The sequence below is a fragment of the Schistocerca piceifrons genome, chromosome 2 (genome assembly GCF_021461385.2).
Source record: "Schistocerca piceifrons isolate TAMUIC-IGC-003096 chromosome 2, iqSchPice1.1, whole genome shotgun sequence".
Taxonomy (NCBI): Eukaryota; Metazoa; Arthropoda; class Insecta; order Orthoptera; family Acrididae; genus Schistocerca; species Schistocerca piceifrons.
In genome coordinates this window covers 120,329,836-120,354,523 of record NC_060139.1, presented here as the reverse complement: position 1 = coordinate 120,354,523, position 24,688 = coordinate 120,329,836, and the positions used below count along the sequence as shown (strand labels likewise).

Sequence of the window (24,688 nt, the reverse complement as noted above, 5' to 3'; positions counted from 1 at the left end):
TTCTGGCATCTGAAACATATTATTGGCTTTTTCTTGTACTAAGGGTATAAAGCCGATGCTGTTTCTTTTTCTGAAGCATTAGAATCTGGTTCATTCTTCATGTCCTGTATAATCTTTAACACTATCCACTGTAATGGGTATTCCCAAACTTTCCAAACCCATAATCATTGTCGAATATTTCTCTGGTAGTCTAGCTAACAATAAAGTTCCAATCCATTCATGTGCAATTTCAAAACCAATATTCCTCAGACGATTGGAGATTGAAATTATTTTATTCACATATTCATCCACACTTTCACACTTATTCAATCTTGTGGTTATCAGCTCATGAGGTAATCCTACTTTTCTGGTTAAACCACCATCTTCAGATGAGTTTTTCAGTATGTCCCATACCTCTTTTGCTGACGCAGCCTTTTCTATGTGAACAAATTCACTGGATCAATCAAAAGGATTAGTTTTGATTTCGCCTTCCAATCCATAGTAGCAAAACGTGATTCCGTAGGTTCCAGTTTACCGTTTACGATGTCCCGTAAGTCGTCCAAGTGCAAATACGCATCAATGGCAAATTTCCAAGTCGCGTAATTTTTGCCCCCTACAAGCCACTCTATTTGCGGTATCTATGTTGTACTCATTTAACAGTTATTTTTCTTCTTCATATAGCGTACACAATCCAACTTTATATGAATTTCCGTGCAGTTTTTGTGCAAATACACGTCACCTTAAAGCTTATTATTTAGCTTTAATCCAGTAGCTGGGCCCATAACCTGTCGTAGTTTATGCAGATTAACGCAGCTAAATGACAAGTAACAACTATTTAAGGGACAAAATAAACTTTAGCTTGATTCACACTACACATATTAATACATTTGGCTACGCAAATATGTTACGTTGCCCATCAACAATCACGGAACATGTGTGTTCTACAGAGTCTAATGCACTCTGCACATCATATCTTGTGCGCCACTATGCACGCTGGAAAATGTTTGTTCACATATCCCCAACAATTTTGTAAGTTAATCAGCTGTGCATCGTGATCTGATAATCCATTTATCACAAGGAAAGTATGTGTTAGTTTTAAATCGTCTTGATGTACAAATGCATTATCTATTAGAGTGCTAATGTGCTACCATCTTGAGCTGTATGTGTAGGAAAATTGATCTTTGATTGTAAGTTACATGTCATTAACAACTCTTCTAGTTCACTTTACCTATCAGAATTGCTTAGATCATTTACACCAAAATCACCATAGATTAATAACTTCTTCTTTTTGTCTCACAGACACCATAATAGGCAGTCAAACTATTTTATGTACGGCTCCCAATCTTCTATTGTGGACCTGTATACTGTTGCTAATATCAACACTACATTATGTAGCTGTAGTTAACATGCACAAACTTCAAAGTGCTGATCTACACAAAATTTGCTTACTTCTGTGGTTTGGTAGTTACACCCTTCTTCTGTGTAAATGGCAACTGCTCCTTTATTCATGCTGGATCTGCAAATGTAAGACGTTAAATTATACCCATTTATACTGATGCTTATCTACACAGTTACATGGTGTTCAGACAGACAAAGTATGTCAGTATCCTTCTTATTTTTGAGATTATCAAAACATGCTAACAGCTCATCTACTTTACTTTTTATTACCCTGATATTTTGATGAAGTAAAATGATACTACCCATAGCTTTATATCCCTATTTACTGTACGTGAAGCTTCATTTATTCTATTTTTCTTGATTGTTATCTGTCTGGACTTTGGCTTTAACCTAAAAAGCCTGTCTACCTGGTCCCATTAACCACAGGGATCATCTCTTGTGTGACTGTGGCACCCTGTACAGCATCTGCTAATAGAGAAGCAAACTTAGCTATCCCTTTCCTATTTAGATGCAGGCCATGTGTAGTGTATCCCTACCTACCAATAGCATCAACTGGAACAACACTTATGTGAGATTTTGCTGTTGTCTGGAGCATCCTGTTCAGTTCAGTGTTAACATGCCTTAGAGCAGTGTTTACACAGTTATCGATTGTGGCACTGAAAAACCTCCACAAACCCCACATTTGTGTGCCCAGTTTCTGCTCCTATTTTATCCAGGTCACTTGTAATACCATATCTTGGATTCATAGCCAGGCTGTTTCCTGCTCACCCAACTATAATTACCTGATCTTCCTTCTCAAAGTCCCTGCAAATCTGATCTAAGTTTTCTTTCACCTGCCTAAGGCTAGCACTTGGTTTCACAAAACTTGTGACCTGGTACCCTGCACCTAATTTCTTCTGAATCTGCTGCCTACACCTCTCCCATGACTGTTACCTAAAAGTAGAATTCTTCTTTTCCTGTTCTGATCTGATCCTGATCTCTCTTTTTTCTTTAAGCTAATATTTTGCTTCAGCCTACATTCAGCTAAATCTGGATGAGGCCCTTCCTCCACTACTTCAGATAGCAAGACAAACTGATTTCCTAACTGAAATTCGAAAGTTTTTTCAACAGTGCCCTTATTTTCCAATTGCTTGCTACTTTTTCCCAGCACCCCATCTCGTTTTCCTGCCTGAGCCTTCATAATTCCAAATTCATGTTTTCCAATTCAGCCTTAAGGGCACAAATTTTTGCCTCCCATTCAGCAAGTTTTCTGTCCTTTCCACATAACCTGCATTGTCATGGAAGAGCCTCATTATCTAGCCCTGCTTCTTCACCACTACATTCAACCCAGTGACGATAACCTACGGTCTTCACAGAAGACCCCGTCCATTAGATTTCTACAGTAACCACCACATTTGTCACACATGGTTTGATAGAAAAATTTACACAAAAGCAGAGAATAACTTGGCAAAAGAGCACTGAAGTTTCGTAACCTGTGCTAATACGTAACTAAACGCTAATGTAAACAAACCTTTAAACTTACTTTTGAAACACTATATGACAGACCCGAATTAATTTAACTTTGAACCACTAAGTCTAGTCAAAGAAATAAAAATCTACACTCGCATGAATTTTATGCCTAAAATGTAAGCAAACCTATCAACTACTGGCCTTTATGAAATACTTTCTTTTCAATCTAAATAAGCTCAGAAAAGCAAAACCTTCATTGGATAGCCTAGTGAATAAGTGAATGCACTAGTCTAAAATGTAATGTTAACTAAATTAGCTCTTATTTAAATATTAATCACTTAACTTAGCGAGAGCTTCGTGGATGTGCATCTGCTAGAGATATTACATTGCTCATCTGAGAAGCACACCAACACTGTTCATAGTTAGGGCAAGTAGAAAAATAGGTAGCTACCAAGCACTGTCTGAATACAGCCAGGAAAAACCCTTACTACTGTTTTTGAGTCTGTGTCAGCAAAGAGGCCCTCCATGTATTTGAAAGTGAAAATGTAATGATAGTGTGTGTATTATTTCAGCAAGGCATAGGATACAACATGAGCAGGATCACATTGGTTACAGAGGACGGAATTAAAAACTAAGAAGTGAGTATTTGCTGCTTTGGATTTGCTGGCCATGTGATAGTTTAGTTTCATCACAGTTCAACAATGTGTGTCACAATGAGGATCCCAGAGTGAATGACCATTGCTATGTGCATATGGACTTGTCACAGTATGACAGTTACCATAATGCCCTATATGAATGTTGCAAAACACTCACCGTGAAGCCTGAAGATGACTCTAAAGTGCTTTATCAAAGAGCAGCAGAGTTTTGATGAGATCACCTGACCCAGACAGTGCTTAGGACCCTCAGTAACATTTCTTACATCAGGAAAGTTTAAGCAGCATGACAATATAATTACATGAACTATAAATATAAAACTATATAAAGTGTGAAGAATCTGTAAAGTTTCTGTTTAAGCAACTAAATAATTCTCATGGCTGCACCTCTGCCCCCCCCCCCCTCCACTTGGTGTTGATACTAACAGCCTCAGAACTGACATAATGTTTGAGCCTTTTTAGCACATTTTGTGTCCTGCAAATGAAATAATATTGTACAGAATATCCAGTCATTACTGAATTAATCATATTTAAAAACTGAAAAGATAATCAGGCTTCACTAACTATTGTAAACAGTAATGTGAGAGAAATTTCCAGCTTCAAGGGAGTAAAGGAATGAGCAGGGAAGAAGTATGTAACAAAGTATTGCTGAAACATATTATTTAATGGAAAATCCAGGTTGGAATATCAACAATGGTGAAAAGGATAGATTTCTGTACACTGTAAAGATGCACATTGAGTTGCAGAGAGGCACAATGAAAAGACTGTTACAGTCTGAGCTTTCAGCCAACACTGTCTTCAGAAAAGAAAGAAAAACACATACATATTTACACAAGCAGCCCCCCCCCCCCCTCCACACACACACAAGTACACAAAAAGCGCACAATTACTATCTCTGTCCGCTGTAGCCAGACTTCTCTGAAGAAGGCTTTGGCTGTAAGTTCAGTGTGGAACAGTCTTTTCATTGCACATATCTGCAACTCCCACAAGTCATCTTTATGGTGAGTAGCACTTTATCCTTTTCATAATAGTTGAAATATACAATCACTGGAAATGCTAAATCGTGACTAGCGATCCGTGAAAGGCTCTCACTTGTTCAGCATGTTCTTTAGTCACTTTTGGTTGTTACAGTTTCTTCCCTTTGCGTACAGGTACACAAACAAAACTGTTTGAGTTGCTCTTTCATTTGAAGCGTTATTTATATTTGTAAGGTGAACATAATAAATGCTACAAAGCCCTAAACCTGTATATTCGTTTTGAAACACACTGTATTAAACCTGTTTCTGTATGTCCGGACATTACACTTTCTTTTCTCCAAATCTGGGCATTTACAGCTGATTTTTATCTGTGCATAATGTAATTCATATTGTTGATTTGTGGCATTTGATTTAGATCTTAGTTCAGATACTTTGAGATGCAGAGATTTAACTTCATGTTGTTCTTGTTTCCAGAGCTACTGAATGGCAAGATGAACATGTCACAGCCAGGGAATGCAGACATCAGTTCTGTTGTGTCTAGTTCACAAGAAGTTGAACACACTGTTGAGCTTTCTGCTCCAGACAGAGATTATGTATTGAGTAATAACAGACACACACTTACCTATTGGTTTGTTGACTGTATCTACTATGGCCACTCTACAGATTTCAAGTTTCACTACAATTATTCACAACCTGGAGTTGAGCACGATGTGGAGGTTTGCAAAACATGTTTAATACATTCTGCATGCAATTTTTAGCTTGTAGAAGGAGGCATGTGCAACAGAGGCTTGATGTGTTTTGTTTTAATTTGCCACGGGTACACCAGAGGCGAGTATTATGTACATTTTAGACTTCAGGAAAGCCTATGACACTGTTGACTTCCAACATTTTACTTGCTAAATTCAGCAGGCTACATTTCTCGGCCATTGCAGTGCAATTGTTTTGCTCATATCTGATGTCTCACCAGTGATGTATCATGCGCGGCACCATTAAACCATTATGTCCCGAATTATTTTTTTCAAAAAGTACGAAAAATGTTCATAACCATAACTAGAGAGATGCCTGTAACTAAAAACTATCAATACTTTTCTTTTCACACTTCTCGCTTTCTCCTAACAATGCTTTACCATATGGCAATGCTGGGTCATACACAGGAAAATAATACTCCAAGAATTTTTCAATCCGTACTAGCTTTTATTGCATAAAGACATGAGAAATTTCATTATTTGCATGAAATATGAACATACAGTAATATTGTACATGTGTTTAGTACCTTTTTTAAATTTTGAAATGGTAATTTTGAAAACATTTTATGCATAGTACAGTTTCACACTTTGAGCATGCAGTTCGACTGATTGTGGAGCAGTTTTCACCAGCACATCTCCTTTTCTTCTCAGTTGAAACTGGACAATGGTTAAGTTCATCATAACATAGATTTTCATAAGTTGTATCTTGTAATGCACGCCTGTGTCCTGGGCCTTTGGATTTTCTCCATAGTGATTGCAGTAGTAGATGGCAATGTGGTGGCGAAATTCTAAGTGAGATATGGTAGGATGGGCAATTCTATTATGCACACCCACATCAACCAACCATGATGCAATTCCACCATTTTTTACCACGATTCCCGGTTCAATAAAGGTTTACATCAGGTCCATTTTGGTCCATGCCTCCCAGTGATCTGTTGTTTTCTAACACTGATTTTCTTTTTGTGTTCTCTGGAATAACACTGCACCAGTGAAATGGGATTCTTTCCATATGATTTTGGTGCACCATTTACAAGAGCATTATGTAACCATTTGGTGACAATTATACCAGTATCCTCCATTTTGATAGAAGTAACATATCCTCTTGACCTTTTCTTTAGAACTGTTTTGATTTCAAGTGGGCAGTTTTTCGGAATTCTGTTTGCACAGATATTTCCTGTTCCATAGAACCCAAGAGATTTCAGTTCTGCTAACAATGGAAGTCCAGTAAATAAATTATCAAAATAAAATGAGAACTGGAGCTGCTGGACATCTGTTTCAAACTCATCAATCGTAGTCACAAGTCATACTCTTGAATCGTTCGTGGATTTTGACTGTGGTATATTTTGAAATTTATTAGGTAACCTGCTTGTGTGCATAAAGGCCAAACCTTGTATCCAAATCGCAGTGGTTTTCTCTTTATAAACTGCTTACAGCCATGACGTCCGAAGTATGCCATCGTACATCGTCGTACTAAAGATTCTGCTCGGGATGGAAATGTGTAGCATATTTGCTTTCAGATGGTCTGTAATGGGATATAATTTCCACATTTTATCCCCCTCACTTCCTTTTTTTCCGACTGCCCTCAAAGTGAAGAAACTGCAGTATCTGTTGAAAGCTGTTTCTTTGCATAGCGTTTGAGACCATTTCATTCTTCAGATCACCATCATTGCCCCAAAATGATCGTACACATGGGTGATAGTTGTAGTCAGTTACAAGTAAAATGCCAATAAAGACTTTCAACTCTTCCAAGGTATTGTTTGGATTAGGCTTCTCAAGAAATCTAGCATACTTTTCTGACTCATCACAAATATTTTGTAATATAGCATCATGGAAAAATTTCTCAAATTGTTCATTGGGTGGCATTCCCAAACAATCCTGGTAATTAGCGGGAGGATATACAGCAGTAATTGGTTCAGATTTGTCTTCTACCCATTTGAAATCTGCGTTCTTGTTGAATGGTGGAATTATACACGTAGACCTTGTTGACTGAACATGTTGTAACTCCACTGAAGACTTGCAAGATTGATTGTTCATAATATCTTCATTATTAGTACTCACAGATTGTTGAAAACATTCTAAAACTTTCCAAAATTTTGTCATCTATTCCAGTTTCTGCTTCCACATTTTGTCGGGATTTTATTTGTTCAATAGTCTCAATACAGCTGCCATTTTTCATAATTATTTCACAGTTATCTTTTAACTGTCCACGGCACACGTTATCTGGTAACCCACCTTCTTCATCTTCCTTGTCATCATCTCCGCTAACAGCTCCATCTTCGGTTTCGGGGGGTTGTAAATACAATGCTGTTGGCTCGTCATCTTCACCCATAATTTTCTCTAAGTAATCAAGGGCTTCTTTCAGTTAAATGGGCCTAAAATAATGTGAAAACAGAGAGAAAGTTATCCATCTATTGTAATCAAGCTTCAGTTCTAAATAAAACTATTCGAAACACCATAAAACACGTAATAGCATACCAAAAATGTCAGCAATAGGGAAAAGTGCTGTATGACCTAGCATTGCCATATGGCAACAAAAATACAATATACCATAAAACTATTTTTAAAATACAATTTTTTTGGAAAATGACAATACTGAAATAAAGATACATATTTCAACAAGAATCTCCAGTAGGTATCATTACTGCATTGAATAAGTAAGTAATTCAAAAGTAACTTTTACATTGTCATATATGAGGGATCATCTTCCTCCGACATCATGCTGACTTTCCAAGTCTTCTCTCACTGATGGCAAAGCAACAACTGACCCAAGCTTGTACCAGACACCTGCTAGAGTTTCCAACAATGAAATTCCGATGCGATTATCTGTGCTGCAAGAAGCGTGTAGTGCCGAGTTGCGGAAATGACAACGCTTGCGGTGCATTACCATATGGCAACGCTGGGATGATTCGGGTTAAGCTACAATGGAGGCAGGTAGTATCAGTTGTCCCCCAGGGTTCAGTATTAGATCCTTTTCTCTTTTCGCTGTGTGTCAATGACATGTCATTAGTTTTGCACTGCTGCAGACACCACATTTATGCTGATGATTTCCAGTTGCATCTACGTAAGTTCAAAACCAGTAAATCTCAAAATGGCTATTAAGAATCTCAAAGCATCAGCATCTCTCCATACCCTACTAAAGTATAAAAAGCTCTCCCTCTGGACCTTAAAAAGAAACTTGTGCAAATGCTTACACTACCATTTACTGATTACAGCGATGTTATCCTGCAAGATTTCAGGAGAGTTCATGGTATCTCGAACTGGGTATGAATGACTATGTTTGTTATGTCTGTGATGTTCGACTCTTCGATCATATTTCACCAACATAAGCACAGTTATCCTGGCTGCAAGCAGAGAAGTGGAGAGATTTCCATACCCTCTGTCTTTGTCTTACTGTCTCTCATATCTCTCCTCAACCTTAACACTCGTGTTTGAACAGCATGGCAGAAACACCTGTTCTCAGTGGAACAAAATCCTTTGTGCCCTGTTCTATTGTTAAGCCCCTTCTTTGAAGTCCTTTTTCAGTAACAGGAACCCACTTTATATTAACCTCCTGCATTACACTAGAGAACTGAATCACATCTATAGCTTCAGAAGAAAGTTAATGAAATATCTTCTAAACAAAAATAACGACTGTCAATGTCCCTGTAAACCTTCGTTATCCCTGTAATGTTTGCACAGATGACTGTGGTTGTAGATGTGCAGTTGGCCTGGCACATGAAGGGTGAGCGATAGTGGTGGGGGTTATGGGCAGACACTGTAGGGGAATTGTCGAGTGCTGGAGGGGAAGTACCATTCTAAACTGAAGCCTACGCTCACATTTCCTGTAAATATTAAGTGGAGCCCATCCAAGCCCACACTTGTTTGGTGACCATTCAAAAAGATCTGTCACCTCTGCTTTGGTTAGCATATAAAAAGAAATCCGCTGAGAACACAATGATTTATTTTTGCCAGGATTGTTAACCATTTGCACTTTCAGAGAGGTGTCATGAATGGTGAATTTATGCTGTCATGTTAGAATTTTCTTCTTTTGCTAAAAAACAGCGGAGTTTACAAAGTGTCACCTTACTAACATGTTGTGCAGACACAGTTGTGAGAGGATTCTGTGACAATGGTTTGTTAAGTTTATGACTGAGGAAAATGAGGACAGTAGCTTACAAAAAGGCTCATCATCAGTGCAAAATAAACATGTAATATCTTTACTTACGCTGTTCCAAAATGCATAGCATTTCTCGTTACGCCAGCTGCCGATGGCCCGTAAGAATTATGGCCCTTAAGAATTAGAGTCTCTTATCGGAAAATTCTTTAGTTAGTGGAATAATACAGCAGATAATGAAATTTTGCATAATAACCCTGTGGCAAAATATTCTCCTCTTGGCATGGTAGCCGGTGACCATGCAGGGATTGCACTGTTGGTGCCGGGAGCTGAAAACTCCCATGTATGCCAAGGAGTATGTGCCAGCTGTGACTGGGGCATGGGGACTCCAAGCAATCGATTACTGGCCAGGTAGTTGCTGAGGCTGTGTGGCGCCCATGGGGAGAGGCCCTGTTTGGAGTGGATGACACTATGGTGGCTGAGCCGCAAAAGAAGTGGAAGAAGTTACATCCCACTGGCAGCCATACGGTCTGAGCATTATCTATGGAAGGGAAGTCCTCATTTAATGTGGAGAGATACAAACCTAAATATTCCCTTCCTTAGCTACGCCATGGAGGAACATAGGGCTAAGTGGCAAGCAGAGAAATAGTGCCCCCAGTACTTGGTTTGCGTTAGAACTGATGGGGATTCCTTCTTGGTCCCAGGCCCTTATTCTTTGAGGAGAACATAGAAGACAAGTTGAGGGAAGTGGCAACCATATCTAAAGTGAAAAGTGGGTCAGTTTTAATCAAACCAGCATCCGCAGCCCTGTCACAAGTGCTGCTCACTTGTAACAAGCTGGGTGACATATTGGTGACTTTCAGTACCCATAATAGTCCAAAGATTATTTTGGCCATCATTTTCCGCTCTTGTAATCTGATGAGGAGTTATGCACCAACTTGGAGCAAAGAGATGTGCATTTTGTCTGCCATGTACAAAGTATATAGGGGGCCAAAGGACAGTAGGGGGCTGCTACCGGTGCTTTCATCTTGGCCTTTGAGGGCCTGAAAAGGTCAGAGTGATGGTATACTTATGCGATGTGAAATTGTATGTGCCCCCCCCCCCCTCCCCCCTACCTGCCATGCGGTGCTTCAAGTGTTTGAAATTTCGACATATGTCTTCATGTTGCAACCTGTATCATCTGTGGCAAGCACCATTCTCCCTGGGCCAGTTTGCACCATTTTCCAGAGAGAAAAGAAATTACAAGTATATAAGAATCTCGACAAACTAACTTATCGAGAGACCAAGAACAAGTACGAACGGTTGCACCCAGCATGGATAACAGTGTCATATGCTACAGCTAGGATGACATCACCCACTTCTGCCTGTTACAGCTCCTGCGATGGGCCCTCAGGGCCGCTCAACAATGTCTGATCCCCTGTGGTTTGGGGCTCTCCTCTTGCTGCTTCCTCCCCCACACCCAATTTGAGATTGTTGGCTTCTCACCCACTGGTGATACTGATACCCACCTCCCAGCCAGAGACAAATCACCTTCCTCTGGCTTCTATCACCAGGAAGGGGTTCCTTTGGACATTTCCTTTCAAGGTTTCTGCCGGTTTACAACTGGACACCAGCCAGTGACTGAGGGAGCCACAGGCTGCTACTGGAATCTTCTTCTTCTTCTTCTTCTTCTTCTTCTTCATCATCATCATTCCTTTCCTTAGAGGATTTGGATGATTGCATGGGCTTCTCTGTATCAGTTTCAATTAATGATAATGATTGCGAAGATTCCAGTAGCCCCCCAGGCCACGAGATTGTGCTTGTTCCCCTCCTGAAGCCAAGGTGGAGATTCTGGCAGTCCCTGAGGCCCCAGATCGCACCACACAACTGAACCCAAAACCTATGTGTGTTGATGCCATAACCCCTCATCCAGTGGCAGAAGGTGACCCTAGGGCATAACCGGCCTCCTTGCTCCCTTCACAGTACATTATTTTCCAGTGGCATTATAGTGATTTTTTCCACCACATGGATGAACTACATCACCCTTTCAGCACTTCCCCTGCCCTCTGCATTGCTTTTCAGGAGACTTGATTTCCAGCATCATGGACTCCAGCCCCTTAGTGAATTCCGGGGATATAATAAGAATTGTGCTACCTATGACATAGTGTTGGGCGGAGTTTGCCTGGACACAGTATATAGCAAACTTATGCCTCTTAACATGCCATTGGAGGCTTTGGCTGTTCGGATAAGTGCACTTCAGGATATTGCCATCTTCAGTGTTTACCTTCTTCCCAATGGTGGAGTGTCCTAGAACGTGTTTGCATTGGTTTCTTAGCTCCCCCCACCTTTTCTAAGCTTGGGTGATTTCGACACCTATAACCCATTGTGGGGTGGAACCATGGTCAATGGCTACGATAAACACCTCAAAAATTTACTGGCACAACTTGACCATTACTTCTTGAATACTGGTACTCCCACACACTTCAGTGTGGCGCATGGGACAATCTTAGCTATTGACCTTTCCATTTGCAGCCCTTGTCTTCTCTCATTCCTCCACTGGAGGATCCACAATGACCTGTGTGATAGTGACCATCTCCCAATCTTCCTGTCCCTCCTTCAGTGTCACTTCCCCTGAACATCTGCCCAGATGGGCTCTCAACAGTGTTGACTGGGGTACTTTGACCTCTGCTGTTGCCCTCAGCTCCCCGCCGCATTCAGATATCAATGAGGCAGTCCAGAATACAACTACAGCCATTTTTTCGGCAGCTGATTTAGTAGTCTTCTTTTCCTTGGGACTGCTTTGAGGAAAGACAGTACCTTGGTGGTCATCAGAAATCGTAGGGGCCATTACAGATCATAGGCAGGCTCTCCAATGCCATAAACAGCACCCATAGATGGAGCACCTCATTGCCTTTAAGCAGCTCCCTACCTGGGTCCACCACTTAATAAAACAATAGGAGTAAGAATGCCGAGATTGGTATGTTTCAAACATTGGACCAAGTACCACCCCTTCACAGATTTGGACAAAGATCAGTTGTGTCTACAGGTACCAGACACCTGCTATTGTACCTGGTATTACCTTGAATGGCACTGTCTACACTACCCAGAAGCTGTCGCCAAACATTTTGCTCTGCATTATGCTCTGTGTTAGAAGATCATCAACCTGCTTTTCATGTCCTAAATCAGCAGGTGGAGCGAAAGCAATTATCTTTTACTACACGCCACCTAGAGCCATATAATGCTCCATTCAGTGAATCGGGATTCATCAAATGTCCTAGCCGCCTGCCCTGATACAGCCCCAGGGCTAGACCACATCCACAACCAAATGCTCAGGCACATTTCAGTGGATTATCAGCATCATATCCTTGCCACCTTTAACCACATCTGAAGCTTGGGCAAGTTCCCACCACAATGGCGAGAAAGCATCGTTGTCCCAGTACTGAAACTGGGTAAGTGCCCTCTAGAGATGGATAGCTATTGCCCAGTTAGTCTCACCAGTGTTCTCTGTAAGTTACTTGAATGCATGGTGAGCTATTGACTGTGTTGGCTCCTTGATCCTTGGGGTTTTCTGGCTCTGTCTCAGGGTGGTTTTCGCCAAGAATGTTCCACTACTGATAATCTGGTATATCCCGAGTCTGCCATCTGGACAGCTTTTGCCCAACATCAACACTTTATAGCCATCTTCTTCGACCTGCAAAAGGCTTATGACACCACGTGGCAACACAACCATGCGGGTGGGGCTCCGGGGTCCACTCCCAGCTTTTTTCAGAACTTATTGTCTCATCATATTGTCCAGGTTCAAGTTGGTACCTCCCCCAGTTCTCCCCATATCCAAGAGAATGGGGTCCTGCAGAGCTATATACTGAATGTCCCTCTCTTTTTAGTGGCCATCAATGGTCAAGCAGCAGCTGTGGGCTTCTCGGTATTACCCTCCTTGTATGTTAACCACTTTTGCCTCTACTGTTGGTCCTCTAGTGTGGATGTCGTAAGCGTCGACTGCAAGGTGCCATACAAAAGGCGCAAGTATGGCCTCTCACCCACGGGTTTTTGGTTTTCAGCTGCCAAGACTTGCGTCATGCACTTCTGTCACTGTTTTACCATCCACCCATGACCAAAACTTTACCTCGATGACTTACTACTCAATGTGGTGGACACTTATTGCTTCTTAGGACTGGTCTTCGATACTTGGTTGACATGGATCCCCCATCTTTACCAGCTTCAGCCAAACTGTTGACTGCATCTTAAGACATTTCACTGCCTGAGTAACACTAGCTGGGGTGTGGACCATGCTACCCTTCTGAAACTTTACAAAGCCCAGATACAATCCCGTCATGATTATTTTAGTCTAGCATACATTTGGCATCGCTCCCAGAATTTCAGATACTGGATCCAATACACCACTGTGGTATTCAACTTGTGGGAGGAATTTTTCGAACTAGCCCTGTGAACAGCTTACTCATGGAGGCCAGGGTCCCTCCATTGTGGATCAGGCACCAACAGCAGCTTGTCAATTACGCTACACACATTCACAGCTCCCCTGAGCATCCGAATTACTGTCTCTTCTTTTCAAACACGGACGTCTATCTCTTGCAGCGGCAACTGAGATCAGGGATTAGCGTCGCAATCTGTGTTGGTCCCTCCTCTCTCAACTCCAGTTGTTTCCTCTACCACGTGTCCTGCAGACGCACTCACGTACACCTCCTTGGTGCGTGCCTCAGCCACAGATTCATCTTGACCTAGCACGAGGTCTGAAAGACTCGGTTCATCTCGCTACCCTCTACCACCAATTTTTCCCCATCCTTGGCGCATCCTGGGTTTCAGAAGCAGTCTATACTGATGGGTTGACGGTTGCAGGTCATATAGGCTTGGCTTATACTCACGTGTTGTACTGTACCACACTCCTTGGCAGATGGCTGTAGTGTTTTCACTGCAGAGACAAAAGATGCTCTTGAGCATATCCTTTCGGCACTGATAACTCCTTTTGCATCTGCAGAGACACCCACCTTGAGTGGTTTGCAAGCTCTCAATCGGTGTTATCCTCGCCATCCTGTGGACATGGCTATTCACAATATTATTTATGGCTTTGAACAATGTGCACACTCAGTGACCTACGTCTGGATCCCAGGCCACATTGGCATCCTGGGGAATGAAATCACTGATAGCCTGGCCAAACTGGCTACCAGTGAACCAAATCTTGAGATTGATATTCTTGAAGCAGATCTCTGATCGGTATTATGCCATCAAGTTTTGGGATCTGGAATACAGAATGGCTCCCTCTGACTTCACCAAACAAACTGTGTGATAAAGGAGACGACGAATCTGTAGAGGTCCTCCATGCAGGCCTCTCATGAAGGCTCTACAGTTATGCATTGGTCATACTCAATCCTCAATCGCCAGCACCAACCCCACTGTCGTTGAGGTTCCCATTGAACAGGGGTCCCCATTTTGCTTAACTGTCAACGTACCCAATCTGCAGTGGGCTCTTAAACATCCCTGGCTCGCTTCCCCTAGTGTTAAGAGATGATGCTCTGTGGCCGTCTTAGTTTTATGTTTTACTTAGTTTTACATTTTATTCATGAAGGAGGCTTTTAGCACTCTCTTTAAGAGAGAACCACTGAACCTAATTGACCCATTGAGGGATTGGCAGAGCCTTCTGTTGCCTCCTCTGCCCAGACTGGGCTGCGGCTGTCTGGGCTCAGTGATCCATCCCAGCCCCCACTGTACCTGCTCTTTTACTCTTCTTCCCCCCTCTCGCATGGTCTGTTCTACTTTGTCTATCTGTGCTTCTCTTGCCCTGTCCACGTTGCTAATCTTTCCTTGTCAATTTCTGAGTGGGGTACCTCTGGTAAGTGGCAGGGGGTGGAGGATGTATGTTCTCTCACTGCACTCTGCTTTCGGAGGCTTCTGGATGCTCCCCAGATGGAGCACCTCCCCTGCCATTCTTCCTATGTCTTCCTCTCTTCTTTTCTGTCCTTTAAGTAGGCTTTGTTGACCTTTGGATTTTCTTCCCCTGGATTTGCATTGGTAGGCCATCTCTGATGTCCAGTCATGTAGATCTGTCTGTTCAAGAAAGAAGGGACTGGTGACATAATAGTTTGGTCCCTTAATCCAACCAACTAACATGTTTCCTTAAATGAACCGGTAGACACGTATGCCTACACTACCACAATTCTCTCTTGAAGAGGATACACCTTGCTAATATATATATATTTACTACATACGTCTTAACAAAGTTGCTGAGGCTTTCATCTTGACAATACAAAACAGTCATAATAGCTTCTAAACAGTAGATGACAACTGACAGGTGGCAATGAGCAGTCTAGTACTCGGGGCCAGTTTTTCATGTGCCAACTTGCAGAACTACACTTGAGCTTTAGTGCATCTTTTTATGTACATACTATATTAACAGGCTCATGAAATTTAATGAAAAAGTCTTGTAAAACATTACTATAAATGTAAACAGCTACTTCTTCGGCAGGAACTTATGTTAGTCACTAAATGTGCAGTCCTACAAGGACCACATGAAATTCATCATCAGCTTACTTTGTGTTTAGACAGCAGTACACTGTTTTAAATAAAATGTTTTATCACAGTACATAAGTGTCCCTTACCCATTTGTATGTCACTGATCTTATAACGCAACAGTTGGTGAACAACTGCACCTTGCATTCATTTGAAGGTTTGAATGAAATTGTGACAAGTATTGCATTTACCAAAATTTACTGAACGTATCAGTTCATGCTTGTTCATTTAGTAACAAAGTGTTAGTTCCTTTGTGTTGCAGTCATTTCCACATGACAACACAGTAAATAGTGACTACTCTCATGAAAATTGCATGAAACACACTTCTTTCTCATGTGCAAAACTGCACCTGACTAAGTCTCTTTCCAAATAGATCTAGCCCGCAATTATAACCTCCTCTTGTTCTCAAATGATTCTTAATTTTAGGAAGTGCAATGTTTTCAACACCTGACAGTTAACCTACGCGTTAAGAACTACTACCAAACATGAAGAGATACTTAATAAGCGACAAAATTGTACTGTGGCTGCGTGTGGTTTTGCATTTACCCTCTATTGTTTCCAATAAGCATTTTGCTCCAGTCACACAGTACTTAATCCGTTGATGAATAAGAGGAATATAACATATTTTTTCACGTTTGATTTCCATAGTATTATTTCAGCTTTAATGTCTTTGCAAAGAATTAAAAATTCACCTCTCTTGTGGTAGCAGCAGGTGCGCCTTGAAAATCAAGGATACCTACTGATTGAAAGATAGAAACTGACAAGCACACACTTACATGATATTGTTTCTGTGACAATAATATTGTCTTTATTAACAAGCACAGTTCTCACTTTTATCTGTGTTGTACAGCCCCCTTACACAGTTGGAATTGGCTACCTATGATTTCGGTTGACATGTTGCGATAATATGTTCATTACATGAGTTACAGATTATCAATTTGGAAATCAAAATTAAAAAAAAAATAAACTGTGTAACTGACTTCTATTGATATTTGACTTTATCTTACAACAAGAAGGTAATGAAATCTTTATTTTATTGAGTTGTAGTAATATTTCGTGAGGATTAGTTACAAATTCATCATAACTGAGAAAACAATTATCTGAGTTAAATAATATCCGCGAATCCAGCATTGAATTGCTAGCGAAGACTGCATCTAGGAAATTCTTTTTCCATCTTATTCTGACGTAATTCCTCCTTTCTTGAAACAAACTGATTTTATCCCCAACCAAAGTTACTGGATTGCTTTGGCTTGTGTGGTTGCATTTAAAAAGTATATTTAGGAAGATTAGTGTAGACCACATGACCTAATGAAAGCATCAAACTTCAAAGTGAGGTTATGATAAATGACAGATACAAGAAATTGCTATTAAAAATGAAAATAAGTTAACTGTATTACACACATCCACACTAGGTTCCACTAATGCAGTCACAGTGGCCACAATTAACTTCAGTTCATCAGGATAATGAAAGGATAGAAAATTACGTAAAGTAAGTTAAATAACTCTTTTCAGTAATTATTATTCCAACCAGAACAACAAACCTACATTTATTAGTACAGAAGTGCTTTCAGATGTGATATCAATTACAATACAGCAATGATTCATTGTAGTACAGGGTAATATAACATTAAAAATGAAACAAACCAAGAACAGACGCTCCTTACTGTGTTACTGTAAGACAAACATGGAACTGTATATAAACCATATCACTGTAAGTTACATTCATTTTTACTGTATACATGAAAAGCTGGTTTAAAAAAAGGAAACTCTTTCTTAAAATACCTTGTTGTTTTTAAAGAGATGCAACTAGTTAACCTTTTAGAAATAATGTAGCAAAATCATCTGCCTAGAATTGCCCACTGGGCAGTGCAGAGTAGTATGTCTGCGAACAAGATGGTTTCCAGAACAGGTCGTGCTGCCTACTGCATGAAGTGAAGAAGAAGAAGAAGAAGAAGATGATGATGATGATGATGATGATGATGATGATCATTCTTCAAGGATGTTAATTAGTTGTTTACATGTTACAGAGATGATTTACCATTGGTAATGGGTTAATTTATGTAGAACATTAAAACTATTTGCAGTGCATATATGATTCACTATTTGTATGTGGCCTGTAATTGTAATTACACTAATCAGGCTTTAAATCATCTACAGGATATTTTGTTGTCTTTACTCATTCCACAATCAGTATTTATTTTTATTTTGTCACATTTTTATTTCTTAACTGTTGTGTACAGCTCAGTTGTTGTAGAACTTAGATTCCAGTTTCCATTTTACTGTTTTCTGAAGAATCCCTCCCCTCCCCTCCCCTCCCATCCCCTCCCCTCCCATCCCATTCCTCTTCTATCCCTCCCCCTCCCTCTACCTGTCCCCCCCACCTCCTGCTCCCCCTCCTTTCCTCTCCTTTTCCTTTCTCCCTCCCCTCCTTTTCCCTTCCCCTCCCTTCCATCACCCCCTCACCCTACTCTTGCCCTTCCCATTCTACTATCCTTCCTCTGCTTTGGTGTTTGAGGTTCCTCTTCTTTCATTCTGTGTACTCCCAAAGGCCGGCCCATGCATTTGACCTATAACAGGTGACTGGGTAACGCGTAATTCCCAGCCTGTGTTGAGAGGTAGTGTTTGCCACATACCCCTCCCCCCCCCCCCCCCCCCCCCAGCTCCCCCTATATAGGCCAGGGCCAGGGAGGCATGATTACCTGAGCTGTTACCTTCCCAAATTGACAATTGGTCCCTCTGTCAGGTGTTCAGGAGGTGTGACCTGAGGTGGGAACTAAGGTGGGTGAGGCCCCATCTTTGGGGGTCTTCCAGTTGGCAATCATGGGGGATATTCTTGCAATGAGCCAAACGTCTCTTCCTCAGTCTACCTCTATTAAGTGTAAATGGAATGAGGCTAATGAATCAAAGACCCTCCTAGCTGCACCTCAGTTCCTCATGGTTTCGTGTACTGAAGACGGTTAGTCCTTTTCTGTGGTAAATCCGTTTATTATTATGAAAGGTGTTGATGCAGTTGCTAGCCCTGGGAAATCCTGCTCTCATTTATGCAGTGGCACTTTGCTTTTATTAGACTACTTCTGATTCCCAAGCACATCAACTGCTTGCAGCTTCGCCCCTTCGTGGCTATCCTGTTCATATCAGTGCTGATTGAATGCTAAATTATTTGCACTAGGCTGGTCAATGGTCTGACTGAGGCAGAAATCCAAATCTTCCTCTTTGATCGGGGTGTCATTGCAGTCCATCAGGTGATGAAAAAGGTAGTGCATCCTTAGTGCCCACGAGCACTCTTTTTCACATGTTTGATACAGTAATCCTTCCCTCAAAGATCAAAGCAGGCTATGAAGTTATCACAGTCCAACCATACATTCTGAACCCGAAGTGCTGCTACCAGTGTCATTGTTACAACCATACTCGAATGTCCTGTCAGCACCAAGCTAAATGTGTAACATGTGGTAGGGATTGTCACGAGAGCGATTGTCTGCCTTCTTCTCCCCTCTGTATCAATTGCAATGGCGACCGTCGACCGTGCAGCCTCCTCCCAGTGATTGTCCCATGTATCTCGAACAGTGGGCCATCCAGGAGATCCAGGTAAAGGAAAAAGTGGCTTATCTTGTTGCTTACAAGTTGTTGGCTAGTTGTAAACCCTGTGTTTTACCATGCGGCACTTACAGTGCTGTTCTTGGTATCTCTCGCTCCACAAAGGACATGGTCACACAGACTTGTGACCTCAAATTCTGCACCGCATCTGGAAAATCACTCAGTGTCACAGTAACATCCACAGCTCCTCCTCCAGCTTTGCAACAAGCCACTAAATTTTCACCTCACACTGCAAAATCACCTGCTACACAACCCGCAGGCCAGAAAGGACAGAAGGAATACTCCTGTGGAGACTTTTTATGTGTCTCCAGCCAACAGACATCTGAATCATCATTTGCCAACCACAAAGGCTCCAAGAAATCAAAGGCAAGCGGTCTTCTCGTTCGCTGACTAGGAGATCCTCTTCAGCGGTGTCGCCGTGTGATACCCTCACCCAGCTGACCTCCATGTCACCATTTTTCTGACTTGGATTCCGCAGACCATGCGAGGGAGAATGTGAATGGCTCTGTAGATCTCATGGAGCAGGATCCTCCAACCTCTGCACGCTATAGCAGAGTATCTACGAAGGCTGGCACTTGGCAGCTGCCGAGGTGACACCCTTCATTTTTTCCCTCCTTCACTTTCCTCATCATGACTTTCCTCCAATGGAATATATGCGGCTTTAGATCAAACAAGGAGGAATTATGGCTGCTCTTGGAATCACAGTGTCTAATTGACTCTGCCTCCAGGAAACAAAATTGCATCCTCACGACTGCTTTGACCTTCCGCATTTCTTTCTGGCCCACTTTGGCCTTCCCTCCATCCCTCCCCCCTCCATCTCTCCTCCCTTCCCCAGGGTGGCATTCTCTCCCATGGGGGAGTCTTGCTGCTCACCAGGGATAACATTCATAGTCACAACATCTCCCTGAAGACCCGGCTGCAAGCTATTGCAGTCTGCATTTTCGCCGGCCGCAGTGGTCGAGCGGTTCTAGGCACTTCAGTCCGGAACCGTGTGACTACTACGGTCACAGGTTCGAATCCTGCCTTGGGCATGTATGTGTGTGATGTCCATAGGTTAGTTAGGTTTAAGCAGTTCTAAGTTCTAGGGGACTGATGACCTCAGATGTTAAGTCCCGTAGTGCTCAGAGCCACTTGAACCATTTCTGCATTTTCCTTCCTCACTTGAGCTTTTCCCTTTGTACTGTTTACTTCCCTCCATCATTCAGTTTCACCAGGACAGACTTCCTCCAGCTTATTGGGCAACTTCTTCACACCTTTCTGCTGCTCGGTGACTTTAATGTGCACCACCCCCTTTTCGGGTTCTCCTAGAATCTGTCGAAGAGGTGCCCTCTTGGTTGACCTTCTCAGTCAACTCAACCTCATCTGCCTTAATGATGAGCACCCACATTCCTTTTATACTCCACGCATACCTATTCCAATTTAGACCTCACATTCTACACTGCTCAGCTTGCCCATCATCTCGAGTCGTCTGTTCTCTCTGACATATGGCAGCCATTTTCTGTGTGATATCCATTTGCTGACTCCTACCCCACCTACGTACAAATGCAAATGACAATTTTCTGAAGCAAACTAGAGGCTTTACTCCTCCCTGGTGACCAACGAATGACTTTTCTCCAGTTGTGATGGCCAGGTAGAATACCTTACCAATGTTATCCTTGCTGCCGCTGAATGTTTAATTCCTTGCGCTTCATCCTTACTGTGCCATGATCTGGTCCCTTGATGGACTGAGACGTGCTATGATGCAATCCGTGCGTGGAGACGTATTCTCCACATTTTTAACCATCACTCTATGATGGCAAACTGTGTTCTTTATAAACAGTTGTGTGCACAGTGTCGTTGCACTCCTCAGGATAGCAAAAAAGCTAGCTGGATTTCATTTGCTATTTATTTTAACAGTTCCACTCCCTCTTCCATCATGTGGACCAACCTCCAACGCCTCCCTGGGACCAAGGACCATTCCCCAATTTCCGGCCTCACCATAGCAGATGATGTCATAGTGGTCCCTATTGCTATCCCCAATACCTTGGGGCATTATTTTGTGGAAATTTCGAACTCCACCCACCCCCTGCCTTCCTCTATCGGAAATGAGTGGAGGCGGCTCATGCGATACCCTTCTCTTCTCAGAATCATGAGTGCTACAGTGCTACTTTTACTATGGAGGGGGGGGGGGGGGCTAGATCATGTTCTGGTGTGAAGCCACTGTCATATCTATACCTATGCCCAGCGAGGACAAACATGTTCCTTCTAGCTACTGTTCCATTTCTCTCGCCAGCTGTGTTTGCAAGGTGATGGAACATATGATTCATGCATGACTGGTATGGTGGCTCGGGTCTTGCAGTTTACTAACCACTGCACAGTGGGGATTTTGAGCACACCGTTCTGCAGTTGACCATCTCGTCACTTTGTCAATTTATATCATGAATGATTTTCTGCAGAAATACCAGGCTGTGGCTGTGTTTTTCGATTTGGTGAAAGCCTGTGATACTTGCTGGAGGACTGGTATCCTTTGTACTCTCTACACGTGGGGCTCCCAAGGCTGAATGCCCCGTTTCCTTCTGGAATTTTTAAAACACCAAGTTTTCAAGATTTGTGTGGGTTCTCCGTTGTCGGACACCTTTATCCAGGAAAACAGTGTGTCTCGGGGTTCTGTGTGGAGCATCATCCTCTTTGCTGTCGCCATTAAACCTATTATGACCTGTCTCCCACTGGGCATCTCCGGCTCCTTTTTGTTGATGATTTTGCCATCTGTTGCAGTTCTCCTTGAGCGGCGTCTTCAGCGTTGTCTAATTGTCTTTACTTGTGGCGCATCAGTAATAGCTTTCCCTTTTCCACTGACAAAACCATTTTTAGGAGTTTATAGGGGTGCAGTGAGTTTCTTCCACCGCCTTTACATCTTGGGCTGTTGCTCTTTTGTTCATTGAAACTACAAAATTCCTGGTTATATGCTTGACAGGAAAATTTCTTGTTACTCCCATGTGTCTTACTTGGCCACCTGCTGTATGTGGTCCCTCAATGCCCTACATGTCCTCAGTGGTACTTCCTGGGGAATGGACCACCCTCCTCCATTTGTACTGGTCCCTTGTCCGTTCGAAACTATACTATCGGTGTTTCACTTACGCATCTGCACATCCATCCATCTTATGCCATCTCAATACCATCTACCATTGTGGCATCTGTTTGGCCACTGGCACCTTTGCAATAGCCCGGTTGAGTGTTCGTATGCAGACTCTGCCGAATTACCATAGTCATACTGCTGTGATTTTCTCCTCAGCAGATACGAACACTGTTTGTCTGCCACACCTCGCTTTCGAATACTGCTCTGGCAGCTTAACTTCATACTAGGTGCCACTTTCCCTATGGATGTGAACCCTTCACCACCTAGGCTTTGTGCGGTGGCCAATGTTCACCTTGGACCTCATTTGCTTCCTAAGGACGCCACTCCAGACTCACTCTGTCACTGTAAGTTTCTTGACCTTTGCACGAAAATTCGTGGTAACCTTTGTGTATGTTGCTGGCTCTTGGACTGACCGTGGTATTGGGTGTGCCTTTGTCATTGGTACCAACATTTTTCAGTATCAGCTTCTGGAACACTGCTCAGTGTTTATATCAGATCTCTTTTCCCTGTATCGGGCCATGCAGTACATCCAGTGACACAGGATTTTCAATTGTTACATCTGCTCTGACTCTCTCAGTGCCCTTCAGAGCATCTGTGTGCTGTACACCATCTACCTCTTAATGCAATGAGTACAGGAAAGCTTTCACTTGCTCACTCTTGGTGGAGCCACTGTGATGTTTATGTGGATCCCTGGTCATGGTGGTCTGCTGTCGAAGCTGCAGTCCTCGTACCTCTATCCCTCCAATGATCTTTGTGTTGCCGCCTGTCTCTTTGGCATCAGCACTGGTCTTCAAAATGTGTGTGAATTCCTAAGGGACCCAACTGCTGAGATCGTCAGTCCGTGGACTTACTCACTACTTTTTTTAAAACTAACTTATGGTAAGAACAACACACACACCCATGCCTGAGGGAGGACTCGAACCTCTGGCAAGAGGGGCTGTGCAATCCATGACATGGCACCTCAGACTGTGCAACCACTCTGCATGACCCACAGGTCTTCCCTTCATGGGAACAAGCTCCTAGGGCTGCTTGGGCTAACTTCACGCTAGATGCCACTTTCCCAATGGATGTGAACCCTTCATCACCTTGGCTTTGTGCTGCTTGGGCACCATTCTCTCAATGCAAAAAGATCATTCTAGCTGGGCATTGTCTTTTTAGCCATCGTCATTTGTTAAGTGGTGATCTCCCACCACTTTGTGCTCATTGTCCTCAACCTTTGATGGTCACCATTTCCTGACAGAATGTCCTTTTTTTTAAACACCTACATTCTAATTTATGTTTGCCGTCTGAGTTATCAGCTGTTTTAATGAATGATGTGCAGGCTGTTGACCGTGTTTCACTTTTTATGTGTCATAGCAGTATGTCGAAGGACATTTAATCTTTAGTTCAGGACCTATGTTGTCTTTATGGTGTATTTTATGTCCCTTTCTCCAAGAGAAAGTCCCAGTTTTTACCTGTCTTTCCTTCTATCGATTGGGCTTAATGTGTAGCTGCTTTTAACTCGTTTTTTGCCTTCATGTTCTATGGTTCTGACATGGGCGCATATGATCTTAGTTGTTTTTGTGCCCTAAAACAAAACAAACAAGAAACGAGTAGTCTCATATCTCAGTGAGGAACTTGAAACTTTCAGCATGGGACAGGAGCATGTGGAGGAACTATGGTTCAGGTTTAAAAGAATAATTGACTATGCACTGGATAGGGAAAAACCCAGTAGAACTGCCCCGTTTTAATTCTCGTACCACTGAAAAGATGAATGAAATAAGTAGTAGTGTCAGTGGTGTTGTGAAACAGCTGAAATGGTTTTGTAAGTAGAATAAAGATCCATGGCCCAATGGAATGCCTGTCAGATTCTATACTGAATATGCACCCGATTTAGCCCATTTTCTAACTGTAATACATCCTTGAACAAAAAACCATGTCCAGTTCTTGGAAAAAAGCACAGTTCACACCTGTCTACGAGAAGGGTAATAGAAGTGATCGACAAAACTACCATCCAGTATCCTTGACATTAATTTGTTGTAGAATCTTAGAACATATTCTGAGCTCAAATGTAATGAGGTATCTTGAACAGAATGACCTCCTCAGTGCCAATCAGCATGTATCCCAAAAACATCAATCATATGAAATCCAACTTGCACTTTTCTCGCATGACATATGGAAAGCTTTGGAACAAGGCAGTCAGG

At 42.2% G+C, this 24,688-nt stretch overlaps 2 protein-coding genes across 2 annotated transcripts in view; one reads left to right on the top strand and one right to left on the bottom strand.

The window, feature by feature from the left end:
• Positions 1-24,688, top strand: part of LOC124776358 — a 96,361-nt gene that overhangs the window by 27,489 nt on the left and 44,184 nt on the right. Inside the window, exon 4 of the mRNA XM_047251310.1 lies at positions 4,931-5,172. Within this exon, the coding sequence (XP_047107266.1) occupies positions 4,931-5,172 (242 nt within the window). The remainder of the gene's footprint in view (positions 1-4,930; positions 5,173-24,688) is intronic.
• Positions 5,669-24,688, bottom strand: part of LOC124776359 — a 94,977-nt gene continuing 75,957 nt past the window's right edge. Inside the window, exon 2 of the mRNA XM_047251311.1 lies at positions 5,669-7,574. Within this exon, the coding sequence (XP_047107267.1) occupies positions 6,760-7,302 (543 nt within the window). The 5' untranslated portion in view covers positions 7,303-7,574 and the 3' untranslated portion in view covers positions 5,669-6,759. The remainder of the gene's footprint in view (positions 7,575-24,688) is intronic.